The sequence below is a fragment of the Hippocampus comes genome, unplaced genomic scaffold, assembly GCF_001891065.2.
Source record: "Hippocampus comes isolate QL1 unplaced genomic scaffold, H_comes_QL1_v1.1 scaffold158, whole genome shotgun sequence".
Lineage (NCBI taxonomy): Eukaryota > Metazoa > Chordata > Actinopteri > Syngnathiformes > Syngnathidae > Hippocampus > Hippocampus comes.
The window spans coordinates 3,394,092-3,408,411 of record NW_017805548.1 but is presented as its reverse complement, the minus strand read 5'-3'; the positions used below and the strand labels follow the sequence as shown (position 1 = coordinate 3,408,411).

Genomic DNA, 14,320 nt, shown 5'->3' with positions numbered 1-14,320 from the left:
ATCAGACCGCCAGGGTCCCCGCCTTTGGCTGCTGCCCAGCTCACATTGCACCCGACCCCTTTGGCCCCTCCCATGGGTGGTGAGCCCGTGAGAAGGGGGACCCACGTTGCCTCTTCGGGCTGAGCCCGGCCGGGCCCCATGGGTGTAGGCCCGGCCACCAGGCGCTCGCCAACGAGCCCCGCCTCCAGGCCTGGCTCCAGAGGGGGGCCCCGGTGACCCGCGTCCGGGCAAGGGAAACTTCGATCCATTAATTGTACTCGTCATAAGGGGTCTTTGAGCCGTGCTTTGTCTGGTCCCTCACCTAGAACCTGTTTGCCATGGGTGACCCTACCAGGGGCATAAAGCCCCGGACAACTTAGCTCGGGAGCCACATTGACTTTTAAAATTTGACAGATCGGCCGGTCAGCACAAGATGCGATACAAACTGCATTTTTTAACAGTACATATCAAACATAAACAGAACAAAAGTATTAGAGTATTAACATACTTTTTTAATGAGAACAGTGTTGTTGATCACCCATTTTAGCCAGTGCATCGAAGTCTGGTGGTAACCCTCTTGAGGCAATTCTCAGAACAGATCTAAGGATCTGTGGGGTGCTTTGTTGGTGATGTTCATCACACTAAAAGTCTGTTCACACGCGTCGAGCCAAACAACAACAGCATCCTCTGTGACATCTTCTGGATGTTTGGGAATTTGTCTGCACTTAATGAAGCATAAAACTCATCCTGTTTCAGGGAGTTGAACTTGTCCTTTAAAACATCATGTTCCAACTGCAACTCCTGTGGCACCGTTTTTGGGTCTTGTGAGAAGGGACATCACACCAGCTGAAGTGCCCTGTCAATTTTTCCAAAATTGCAAAACCGACGGCACAATTTCTCATGCAGTACGTCATCCAGTCATTTTCTATATTTTGTATATTTTCTCTTCCAACGTAGCCAGTGTGGGAAAATGAGCAAATTACTTGTCTAACATTTGGTTTGAAAATAAAAGTCAATTTTTCCAAAATTGCAAAACCGACGGCACAATTTCTCATGCAGTACGTCATCCAGTCATTTTCTATATTTTGTATATTTTCTCTTCCAACGTAGCCAGTGTGGGAAAATGAGCAAATTACTTGTCTAACATTTGGTTTGAAAATAAAACCAGTTTGCTTTAGAAGGCTCTGATGTTTGCTTGCATTTCATGGACAATGCGTTTTTCCCTTGTAGCTTCATATTGAGCTCGTTCATGTGTGTCAGTATGTCCACAGTAAACGCAAACTCACAAAGCCAATCTGTGTCATTCATCTTTGAAAAATTGTCAGTATTCTCAAGTCGCTCCAAAAATCTAATAATCTTCTGTTTGAGCTCTCACACACTTTGACATACTTTTCCCAAACTTAACCCACGGGCATTAGAATGGTGCAGCCAGTCCGTGTGATCAGCGTCAGTTTCTTCAAGGAAATGCATAAACTGACAATGGTGAAGTCACCCTCCCTCGAATAAAATTAACGAACTTCACAACTGGCTTCACTCCGTGCTCAAGCTGCAGCACGTATTTACACAGTGATTCCTGATGAATTATGCAGGGCTCTGCAAAATCAAGTCACTGTGCCACCTGGTGTCTAAATACCTGTCATTACATGTCAAAATGAAATGAATGCAATCATTCACATCAGACCAACAGGCCTGATCTGGCCTGTGGGCCGTAGTTTGCTCACCTCTGGTCTAGAGAATCAAACACTTTGTTCTAGGATAGTGAGCAAGGTTGAACAAAAAGACAGGTGACCGCCGAAGTCTAAGCCATTTTAAATTCTCTTGATTACTGTGCATGACAGGTGCAGCGCTGGAGGGAATGACCTCCACTGGGGTGAAACAACAGAACATAGATCAAAATCATAGTATAAATATAATCAAATTTAGGAAGAGGTCCCGCTACAAGAGGTACAGTGTCAGTTATGGGTGATACAGTATTTCTGTATTTAACCCGTACATAACACGCACTGCTTTATTGGATACAGGCATTGTAAAACGTACGCTATCTTAACCAATATGGCAGCATGCATGCACGCTAGCGTATGTTTTTAAAAAAGGCAGCACGAGCAAATCTGAGTCCGGTGGTACTTTAACACGGTTATCACATTATTTCTGAATCAATCCTTATCCATGATTTCATCAAAGTCCTCATCTGTATCTGAAATGAAGAGCTGGGCGAGTTCTCCAATGAAAGCTCAAATGACAGTGCAAACCTGGCAGCTTAAACCAAGCAAACATAACATTCACAAACTGTGGCGTAATTCGCCTGGCACTGCCTTCTAGTCTTTGTCAAGCTGTGTTCACCATCTGTCATCCATCGCTCCACACCGATCGCAACTTCACTCTGAACGCTCCGTTTACACCGATGTCCAGCGGTTGGATTTCCTTCATCAAGCCTCTTTCTCAACTCATTAGCCATGGGTGACCCTACCAGGGGCATAAAGCCCCGGACAACTTAGCTCGGGAGCCACATTGACTTTTAAAATTTGACAGATCGGCCGGTCAGCACAAGATGCGATACAAACTGCATTTTTTAACAGTACATATCAAACATAAACAGAACAAAAGTATTAGAGTATTAACATACTTTTTTAATGAGAACAGTGTTGTTAATCACCCATTTTAGCCAGTGCATCGAAGTCTGGTGGTAACCCTCTTGAGGCAATTCTCAGAACAGATCTAAGGATCTGTGGGGTGCTTTGTTGGTGATGTTCATCACACTAAAAGTCTGTTCACACGCGTCGAGCCAAACAACAACAGCATCCTCTGTGACATCTTCTGGATGTTTGGGAATTTGTCTGCACTTAATGAAGCATAAAACTCATCCTGTTTCAGGGAGTTGAACTTGTCCTTTAAAACATCATGTTCCAACTGCAACTCCTGTGGCACCGTTTTTGGGTCTTGTGAGAAGGGACATCACACCAGCTGAAGTGCCCTGTCAATTTTTCCAAAATTGCAAAACCGACGGCACAATTTCTCATGCAGTACGTCATCCAGTCATTTTCTATATTTTGTATATTTTCTCTTCCAACGTAGCCAGTGTGGGAAAATGAGCAAATTACTTGTCTAACATTTGGTTTGAAAATAAAACCAGTTTGCTTTAGAAGGCTCTGATGTTTGCTTGCATTTCATGGACAATGCGTTTTTCCCTTGTAGCTTCATATTGAGCTCGTTCATGTGTGTCAGTATGTCCACAGTAAACGCAAACTCACAAAGCCAATCTGTGTCATTCATCTTTGAAAAATTGTCAGTATTCTCAAGTCGCTCCAAAAATCTAATAATCTTCTGTTTGAGCTCTCACACACTTTGACATACTTTTCCCAAACTTAACCCACGGGCATTAGAATGGTGCAGCCAGTCCGTGTGATCAGCGTCAGTTTCTTCAAGGAAATGCATAAACTGACAATGGTGAAGTCACCCTCCCTCGAATAAAATTAACGAACTTCACAACTGGCTTCACTCCGTGCTCAAGCTGCAGCACGTATTTACACAGTGATTCCTGATGAATTATGCAGGGCTCTGCAAAATCAAGTCACTGTGCCACCTGGTGTCTAAATACCTGTCATTACATGTCAAAATGAAATGAATGCAATCATTCACATCAGACCAACAGGCCTGATCTGGCCTGTGGGCCGTAGTTTGCTCACCTCTGGTCTAGAGAATCAAACACTTTGTTCTAGGATAGTGAGCAAGGTTGAACAAAAAGACAGGTGACCGCCGAAGTCTAAGCCATTTTAAATTCTCTTGATTACTGTGCATGACAGGTGCAGCGCTGGAGGGAATGACCTCCACTGGGGTGAAACAACAGAACATAGATCAAAATCATAGTATAAATATAATCAAATTTAGGAAGAGGTCCCGCTACAAGAGGTACAGTGTCAGTTACGGGTGATACAGTATTTCTGTATTTAACCCGTACATAACACGCACTGCTTTATTGGATACAGGCATTGTAAAACGTACGCTATCTTAACCAATATGGCAGCATGCATGCACGCTAGCGTATGTTTTTAAAAAAGGCAGCACGAGCAAATCTGAGTCCGGTGGTACTTTAACACGGTTATCACATTATTTCTGAATCAATCCTTATCCATGATTTCATCAAAGTCCTCATCTGTATCTGAAATGAAGAGCTGGGCGAGTTCTCCAATGAAAGCTCAAATGACAGTGCAAACCTGGCAGCTTAAACCAAGCAAACATAACATTCACAAACTGTGGCGTAATTCGCCTGGCACTGCCTTCTAGTCTTTGTCAAGCTGTGTTCACCATCTGTCATCCATCGCTCCACACCGATCGCAACTTCACTCTGAACGCTCCGTTTACACCGATGTCCAGCGGTTGGATTTCCTTCATCAAGCCTCTTTCTCAACTCATTAAATCTCAGCCATTTTCACTGGAGCAACCCCCTCAATCCCAGCGTTTTACTGGATTTTGACTGATCTTGCAAGGCCCACAGAATATTTGGTTCTAATGCTATATTAACATGGAGCCGACCAAAATAAAGTTTTGACTCTCTTCTTTCAGCAGAAAAAAATGTTGTTTCTATCTTTTTCCATTCTTCAGCAATCGACATTACAAAATGGCTAAGTTTCATGAAAATGGCGAAAACGGAGAAAAAGAGCTTTTTGTAAAAGCATGCATTTCAAGCACGTGAGGCACCACTACCACCTACTGGTCGCTTTTTTACATTATTGGGGTCCTCCAACAACCACCTCGCAAAACATGACCCGACCAGAAGGACCCCGTAGGACCAGAGGCCTGGTCCCACAGCCACCCGTTCCTGTTCCCCGGCAAGGAAAGGGTTGCCGTTGCTTTTGTTCTTGTTCCTCGGCGAGGCAAGGGTTGCCGTCGCCTTCCGTTCCCATTCTCTGGCGAAGCAATATTATGGGTGACTTTGAGACGTCTGGGATCCGTCCCTTGAGGGAGGGGTACTATCATGATTCTGTTTGTGACGAACAGGTGGCACTGTTGGGCTCTGCCTGCAGCTACACACCTGTTGGGCATTGTGTCATTAGTTGCCACTTTAAAAGACCACTCAGAGTCGGGTCATTGTTGCTGTGCGCACTTGCCATGTTTTGTTTTCTGTCTTAGGTTTTTTGCTACTTTGAGTTTGCTGGACTTTATTTGAGTGAGTTTTTGAGTTAGTTTCTCCAGTGTATTCCTGTTTGCATTTTTGTTAAATACATTTTGGTCAGCCCACCCGATCCTCCCTGCTTCCCTGTTTTTGGGATCCTCCAACAACCACCTCTCAAAACATGACAACAGGTTTTGGACCTCAGCACAGTAGGCAGACTCATCCTCCCCTGAAATGAGCCCCACCACAGTTGTGATGTCTGCAAACTTAATGAGATTAGAGGGGTGGATGGGTGTACAGTCAGTGGTCTACAGACAGTACAAAAGAGGGCTCAACACACAGCATTGAGTGGAGCCAGTACTGAGAGTGATGGAGGAGGAAAGGTGGGGGCCAAGTCAGACAATTTGGGGCTGGTTAGTGAGGAAGTCCATAATCCAGGAGCAGAGCTGTGTGTGAAGACCAAGGTGAAGTAGTTTTTTCATCAAAATATGTGGTATAATGGCATTAAATGCGGAGCTGTAATCAACGAAGAACATCCGGGCGTATGAGTGCTTGTGTTCAAGGTGCTCCATTTTACCTTTCTGAAAAAGTTTTGTGCGCAAATGTGTTATTTTCAGAATCAGATTTATTGGCCAGGTATCTAAAACACACAAGCACTTTACTTTCCCTGTCACTACCCATCCAGAGAAACATAAAATAAAATAATGACCCACAGAGGGAGAGACTATGGGAAGCCTGGCAGTTGACTGTTCAACGTTCCGATATCTTCTATATGAATGGGAAACGATACTCAACTGAACTGAACGCAACTGTATTTATAAAGCACTTTAAAACAAGCACCGCTGTATACAAAGTGCTGTACATGGAGCAAAAATCATATATACAACAGCAAACAATGAAACAATAAATTAATAACAAAGACAGTAGAAAGCACAAAAAGCAGTAAAACTAAAAATCAAGTCTCATGCTGAGTCAAAAGTCAATGAATGAAAATTAGTTTTGAGACAAGTTTACAGATGGGCAGCGAGCGGGCTTGCCTAACGTTCGGTGGGAAGTCATTCCAATGAGAGAGACCAGCAGTGGAAAAGGCACAATCCCCTCGTAGCCTTTGCTTCGTTCTCAGTACCTCTAATAGTGTGTGTTCTGCAGACCTGAGGCAGGTGTGTAGGGGCGGAGGAGCTCAGAGACGTAATGTGGGGTGTGGCCATTTAAAGATTTGAAAGCAAATAATATAATCTTAAAAAGCACTCTAAAGTATATAGGGAGCCAGTGAAGGGATGCCAGAGTAAGAGTTGTGCACTCCCTCTTATGAGTACCAGTCAAGAGGCGAGCAGCAGCATTTTGGACCAACTGGGGACACTCCAGTTTACGACCTAAGTTTGAGACTGTTGGCGTAATATAAGAAGCCAGGGAACCCAAGTCCGCAGGATGGGATGCACAAGGGATACTGGGATGTAACGCCATCACTTCTGCTTTCTTTTCATTAAAATTCAAGAAATTATAGGCCATCCAGGTATTGATTTCCTTTAGACATTTTAAGTGACCTCAATGAGAAAGTCTTTTTTACTCAGTGGGACACAGATCTGAGTCATCCGCAAAGCAGTGGAAGAAAATACCATGTATCCTTAAAATGGAACCCAAAGGGAGCAAAGAGTTTTAGACAAAGGGACAGCACATAAACTAAGTCAGCAAGCAAAAATGGAACAGGAGCAGAGCAAAAAGTGTCCACATTTGTCCAGAGCCATGCAGTGTATCTACTATCTAGGCGTGGAGTGCAAGCTTTAACTAACATAAGGAATGATAACTCCTACATCTTAAATTTAAACATTAAATCCAACGAGTGACTGGACAAATAGTTCACCCCAGTTTGATGGGACTGATAACCAATAGGCAGTTAATGATAAATGAAAAACGTGCAAGAATAAAGAGTGCCAACCAGTGGCCAACCAGTTAGAGACTTAAGAGCCATTTTTTTTTTTGTGTGACTGCAAAGAGCCACATCACACACACACACACACACACACACACCCACACACACACACACACACACACACACACACACGAGCTGCAGTGGTTACTTACTACTTGGGTCAGATTGCTACGTATTTGACCGAAGATCGACTTTTGAAGCTATGAACCTCCCGCGACCGACGATCATGCACGTGCAAGCATATACACACGCATGCACGCACACACGCGGGCGCCCAACCACGCACATGTGCGCATACGCAAGCACGCACGCACGCACGAGCGACAGGCAGAACGTCACCGAACATTAACGGAATCGAAACACACAGAAACACAAAGTTTTTTTCGCCCCTATTCCTCCTCCCAACGTTCGCGCGTGACTGAGGACCAGTCCGCTGGCTCCGGGTCGAACATGATTGACGTACTGGACACCCATGCCTTAAAATCTGAGGTAATTTGCTGACTAGCTTAGCGTTTAGCGCTGAGCACCGTTGTTTGTGCATGAGCGGTGATTCGGTTTGCATCTGATCGGTTGCCCTGTATGTCAGTCAAGTAATGGGATTGATGATAGGCTGACGTAGTAAGTTCTGTGTATTTAACGCCGTTGTTTGAATGGCAGCGCCACTGCCGAGGCGTTTTCGACGTTTGTCATTTGAAAGCCCGGGACCCGCATTGAGCTGGCCAAAGAGCCGCATGCGGCTCGCAAGCCGCGGGTTGGCCACCCCTGGTATAGAGTCATGCCCCTGGGGATCTATGTGGAGTTGGTCCTGACTGAAAAACTTCAACTCCAAAATTTGGCTTTTGTAATTTTCCCACGACACATGGTGCAGGTTGACATTCTCAATATGCGAGTTCGTATCAATCTGGAGTTGTAGTGACTTGGTATCGTTTCTTCGGCTTTGCACCTTGATCCATCTTTAATAGGTTAAGCTTGCTGAGACCCAGGTATTGAATTGCTTTAGTGCGGATACACATACTTGCTGTTATGATAGCCGATGACTTCGGATGTACTAACCTTCAAGTAGGTATCCCCTTGCCAGGTACCAACATTGATGACATCTTTTTGTCGGCAATTGTGAGAATCGATGATTGGCAGAGTGATGAGAAACGCACTTTGCGGAACTCAGGATTGACATGCTACACAGTGGAACTTCCTAAAGAAAGAGCAAGATGGAATTGGATCATGCTGAACTAGACTCAGGGATACTCAGTCCGTGGGAATTCTGCGCATGGTTAAATTGTCCATAAACATATTTATTTCACGTAGCATGTCATTCATTGGACAACATGGATGCAAGTTGGTTCAGTGAGTGTCTGGTTTGATTTAACATTTCACCGGGTATTGCGGAATGAAATAATAACTCTTCCGCCTCGAGCTTGTACATTAATGACTTGTTTGGCCATGTAATGTCGGATGTCGGTATCTCTTCTTGAAGTTCCCCAATTTGTTTCTTGACCATATTCAAATTTATGTTCTGAAGCTGAAAAGGCTTCCAAGTGATGCGGCAGCTAAGAGTAGGCTTCCCACAAATAGCTTTTCGCATGTATGGAACCCACCAAGGTCGGATTGGGATGTGTTTCAGGTACACCGGTCATGGGTCAAGTCGGGAAAATAATGTTGCGCATGAGCAGTCATGGTTGGTCTCTCAATACAATTCCCGTGTGGGGTTGAGGCCAAACCATTTTGGGTTGTCCCACTACGATGGTCATGCACGACATCAGGATCATTAGCAGCGTGATTTTCTAGTAATGAGACAGATAACTTGCAGTTTTGTCAACACTAGGTCATTACAGTACAAAGATCAGAAAGTCACTCATTGGTTCGTGTGCACAACAGGGTATTGACCCTCCCCCACTTTGTGCCATTAATCTTAGTCACTACCTTTTGCTTGGTCATTGTTCTGTTGAGTTAGCACATTTGTTGCTTGGTGTGGGGTTGTCTTCGGGTCTGAATTTGAGATGCAGCCCCCTTGGTTGGATTCATGAGATTGCAGCTTTGGTGATTGCTTGGTCCTGTGCCAGAATGTTCAGGACCGTGGTGATCTTGAATTTAATTTCAGTGGACCCCCTTAAGGAAGTCTCTTTTGCGCCGTTTGTTCATTTTGATTTGATAGACGTCAGGTGATATTTTGTCAACAACGCCGTATGGTCCTTCTCACAAGGAACGAGATCCTTCTGGCCATGTAGAGTGTTAGCACTTGGTAACCAAATAGTACCATACTCTGGGGTTGGCCTGCAAGTCATCCACGTACTGGGAAGTCATGCAGGCCATAGCGAGGTTGGCTTCTCCCGGCCGGTACAGCAGATGCATCGGAAGTGTCATTCATTGTTCATTTATCATATCAAATGGGGGCACCCCCGAGGAATGTTGTGGTGTGGTTCTAATAGCCATGAGTGCCAGTGAAATGTATCCCAGTCCCTGTGATTGAATGTCACATATTTCTTCAACAAGCTTACTGTTGTGAGATTAATCCTCTCCAGCTGACCTGATGACTGTGGGTAGTGACTAATGAGCAGCTTTCCGTCTCATGAGACATTGAGGAGAGTATCTGACATGCTTGATCTTTTTTACCTTGCAAGTTTAACAAAAGAGCTTGTGTGTGGGAAAAAAAAGCCTGAATGTGAATCTGTGTTGTATATTTTATGTTTTGGATGCCCTCGAATGTCGGCGCATGTGTGTAAGGGTTAGATAATGGATGGATTTAACTTTTGCAATTGTTTTAGCCACCAAGTGTGACGCTCTCAAGGCACTTATATTTGCTGAATAATCAGTTTTAAAGGCTTCAAAGACTCACTGGAGAGCTGTTCACTCCGTGTTGTGCAGAGCAAGCTTTTTTTGCACGTGGGGATCAGCTGTCCATATTACAAGTAGGGCTTCTGGTATGGCACCTTTCTTGTTCTTCTCGGGCAGAGGCTCTTGTGTTGAATCCCCACTGGGCCTCATTGCAAATACATTTTTCAAAATACGTTACACAGTTTGCCAGTTTGCGGATTTAATAGTGTTAGACGACTGAGACACCTTAACATGTGTCAAAAGTCAGTCATTAACGGATGTAATGGAGAGAATGCGGTCACTTTTCAAAATAAAATATTTTCTGCCTCAGATCTTGTAAATGAACCACAAGAACAGAATATGCGTGTGTGTGTGTGTGTGTGTGTGTGTGTGTGTGTGTGTGTGTGTGTGTATATATATATATTTTTTTTTAATATTTTTTTTTTCTTTTTCTTTCATCTGTGCGGCCCACCACAGCCCAGTTCACAATGACCTGTGTGTTGTGATTATTAACAGTGTTTGGCTCTTTGGGTTCTTGATGTTCTCAGTTGTTTTGGTCCTTTTTTGGGGGGGGGGCACACAGAACTAGATTGGTTTTTCATTCCTGTGTCTAGCCCTGCCCTCTGTTTTTCACTTTGAATTTTGCATATAATTAATTTTACTTCGCCATTTTCATCTCCGGTCTGCTTCTAGGTCCAAATTCAGCTCCTCACGTGACACTAGATTCTGATCAGTCATGTACCCTTGTAACACTTGTAACCCCCAAGACTGCATATAACAACCTTGCACTACACACTCATGAAACAAGCAGTAATAAGGACAACTAAAAAGCAACATATATAATTGTGTCATTGTGCGACCTCACAGTGCAGATCCCGGCTCCGGCTTCCATGTGTAGAGTTGGCATGTTCTCCCCGGGCCTGCGTGGATTTTCTTTGGGTACTACGGTTTCCTCCCACATTCCAAAACCATCCATGACAGGCTGATTGAACACTCAAAATCGTCCCTAGGTGTGAGTGTAAGCGAGGATCGTTGTTCGTTCCTGTGTGCCCTGCGATTGGCTGACAACCGGTTCAGGGTGTCCCCCGCCCACTGCCCGAAGGCAGCTGGGATGGGCTCCAGTACGCCCCCCGACCTTGTGAGGTACACCCTGAGCTGGTTGCCAGCCAATCGCAGGGCAATATATGAATACGCAAATCTGCAAAAATGCCTTAACTGCGAATATACAGGGACAACTATAAGCCAATTCATTTTCGTATCTATTTCATTAAAAAATACGTCATAAAAAGTAGTTAAAAATGAAAGTGAAAATGTATGTTTGCAGATTATTATGCTGTTGTCGTTGCTTGTTGCAATCCAACTACCAGCAATCTTGGTTTTGCCTTACCTGAATGGATCCATGGAAAGTGTCCTCCTTTTGACAATTTTAAGATAAATGAGGTTAAACATTTTAATGTAATGTTTTATTACTATAATACCTGCCATCAATTCTTTCATTTTGCAGCTTTTTGAAATCACAGTACCAATTGCCCAAGGCACGAAGCCAGTGACTATTAGTGTGGCCAATCACACACAGTGCAGTTGTTTGTCTAAGCTTGACAGCTACAAACAAGTCCACAGCATCATCAGGAGATCCCTGACCGAGTAAGTACCGAACACATATTTATCAAATGCAGCAATATATTGTCTATACTATTACTGTAGCAAATTGGGTGTTCCAGCTTTTCAGAAGACAGACTGATCAGTAAACATTAAAAGCAATTGTTTTGTCCCTTAATCTCTGTTGGCACAACAATAATTTTGAAAGGTTTTCTTTCAAATGATATTTCACTGTGCCATAGTTGCTATTTCGACCTTGCTGACATCAAACTACAACAAACTAAAATAGGAATTACGAATATTTATTCTGCCACTCTCCACTGAAAGACAAAATACTGGTCAGACTGTCGTTGAAAACAACCAAAGGTTTTTTAAAGGAGCAGTTACCCTATTATGAAAGGCTGGACCAGGCACACGGGGCTCGGCATACTTTGCGTGAAGGGCATGAACGGCCGAGGGGGCATCCCAAAAAAATCAAGCTCATTAAAAGAAAAAACAAACAAAAACAAAAACCAACAACAACATAATAAAAAGAATTCGAATAATAATGGGATATAATATTTCTAATAAACGTTTTTTGAAGAATGTTAAATAATATATGTCATACAAAAATAATGTAGGCTTATTTTCGCGAAAAAAGTTTAATCTCCTGTGCGGACATCTCGTCTGTCTACCTTTGGTGCCCCCAGCCCCTTTCTTTCATTCTCTCATAGTTTGTTACATTATGCTTCAATCGCAAATTTGGCAGAAGTGTATTTTTGGATATCTGGACATGTCGTCGAAAAGGCATCAAGAGTCGGGGGTGGAAAAGAGGAAAAAAAAAGAACAGCAAGATGATGCTCACGCGTCTCTTGCAGGTAAGACATTGTTTTAAATAACAATTGTTTGTTTATTTTGTTACAGCCATGTTTAGATCACCACAATAAACACCGCCATGTTTAGATGATGCGTTTACATGCTCTTTGGTAATGCGATAATTACAAAAACCTACTTTACATGGTTCAGACAACAGTTCAATTTATTTCCAAATACATGATGTAAAACTCTTGATCTCAGTGTAGGCTTTCCTTACGTCCTAAAAAAAAGAAAAAAAATGCTGTCCCTGCTCGTGCTATAAATGCTCGTGCTGTAAATGCTCGTGGCGATTGTTTTACACAAGCTTGCCAAAAACAATCCAAAACACTGTTGTGGAAAACTAGTGACCTGCGCAGTGATTACACTATGGAAATTTAATGGAATGTTATGAGACAAAGTTGTTTTATATGCAATGAGAATGCATATAACCTCTTGAGAGGTTTATTGGCCAAGAGTGACATCTATAGCTAAAACTGTATTTTGGAAAAAAAAAAATCGATCCATCGAAGTTGTATATTTTCCCTTTCATATTCACTGTTTTCACATTGTCAAAAATATTTATATAATGCCATATCACTCCTTGTCTATAAAGGTAGAATTTTGAAATGTTCAGTGCCCGTGTTTCAAATATAGGTCGACGTAATAATATGATTAATTTCGAAAATATTTGTACCATCGTTCAAAGCTATATTTCACTGTAGAATCCTTGGATATTTTGTCTTGTATTTCTGAATACAGGAGCAATGCTTCAATATCTTCAAGGAGGAACTCAAGTGCAAGTGAAAGTTTCAGAAGAGCAATCATCCACCATAAGTAGTAAAGATCAGCCATCAACCATCAGATCGATAGGCTTTGCAGCAGCATCCAGCAATTTGGTGCCATCTTTTGTGTTTTATAAAGACTTGAATATTATTATTTATCTCTTATTTTTGTGAAAGTTTTTGAAACATTAATATGGACAAGTTACTTTGTATAATAAAGCAAAACTGAGATTTACTCAGATATTGTTCATTTCTGTCAGGGGTGGAGCAGGAAGGGCACCACATAGCATTTATGATTAGGGCACCAAAATGGCTGGCACCGGCCCGGGGCTGGACAACACGTTCAGGGATACATACCAAACATTCAGTTTGGTGATGAAAATTGAACATATAACGGATCAAAATTACTCATTTTAACAAACAACTTGCTTCGGACAATAAAGCAGTGCAAAAGGTATTTATCTTGTATCATGTAACCACATATAGGTCTCGAGCTACTAACCTCTTTGAGTTGAGTTTTCACTACAACGTTAACTCTCTTCAATATTAGATCACTACAACACTGCCATAGCACTATTATGAATCTGGAAACATCAACAAATTTCATTTTCAGGAACAAATGTAGCAAAAAAGGCGGCTCAGTAGGCAAATGGCAATGAATCATCCATCAGCCCTCTCCGGAATATGTTGGGAGCGAGGCCAAAAGATAAAAAGACCACGGCCACGAGGTAATGGACATTGTGGATGAGAATATTTTCCACAGGCACACGCAGAATAGGAACCAATGAATTCCACAATGTCAGCCTTGATTTCCGGCCACCAAAACCTTTGCACGATGAGAGAGTGGGTACGCTGGATTCCCTTGTGGCTTAGATTCGGGCCTCCACTGCAACACCTCCAGGCCGCAATTTGCAAGGCACAAATAGCCTCCATGCAGGACAAGAACCTGGGTATCTTCTTGGGTGTCAATAATATGCTTTTTAATGTCCCACTGCGATGCCCCCATGAAATACTGACTGGAAAGAATAGCCTCTGGTTCCGATCCTTCATCGGCCGAATCATGGAGGCGGGAGAGTACATCTGGCATATAATATTTTATAATTTATATTTATTTATATACTTTTTCTTCCTCTACTTCTCCCTTTCATAATTTTGCTGCTGTAAATTAGGAATTTCTCCATTGTGAGACAAATAAAGGTTTTCTTATCTTGTCTTGTAGTGTTTTTGGACCCCTTGTAATATGTCAGTCGAAAGTCATGGCGGGGGGGGGAACGA

The 14,320-nt window shown here is 42.8% G+C and overlaps 1 protein-coding gene across 5 annotated transcripts in view; it reads left to right on the top strand.

Moving 5' to 3' along the window:
* vegfc (vascular endothelial growth factor c) overlaps positions 1-14,320 on the top strand; it is a 48,127-nt gene that overhangs the window by 21,688 nt on the left and 12,119 nt on the right. For 2 of the 5 annotated variants that reach the window (XM_019879794.1, XM_019879791.1), the window contains one exon: positions 11,335-11,474. The exons of 1 other annotated variant lie outside the window; for it this stretch is intronic. In XM_019879794.1, the coding sequence (XP_019735353.1) occupies positions 11,335-11,474 (140 nt within the window). Of the gene's footprint in view, positions 1-11,334; positions 11,475-12,118; positions 12,287-13,022; positions 13,222-14,320 lie in introns of those variants that run through there. 2 more of the 5 variants (XM_019879792.1, XM_019879793.1) reach the window with 2 other exon arrangements.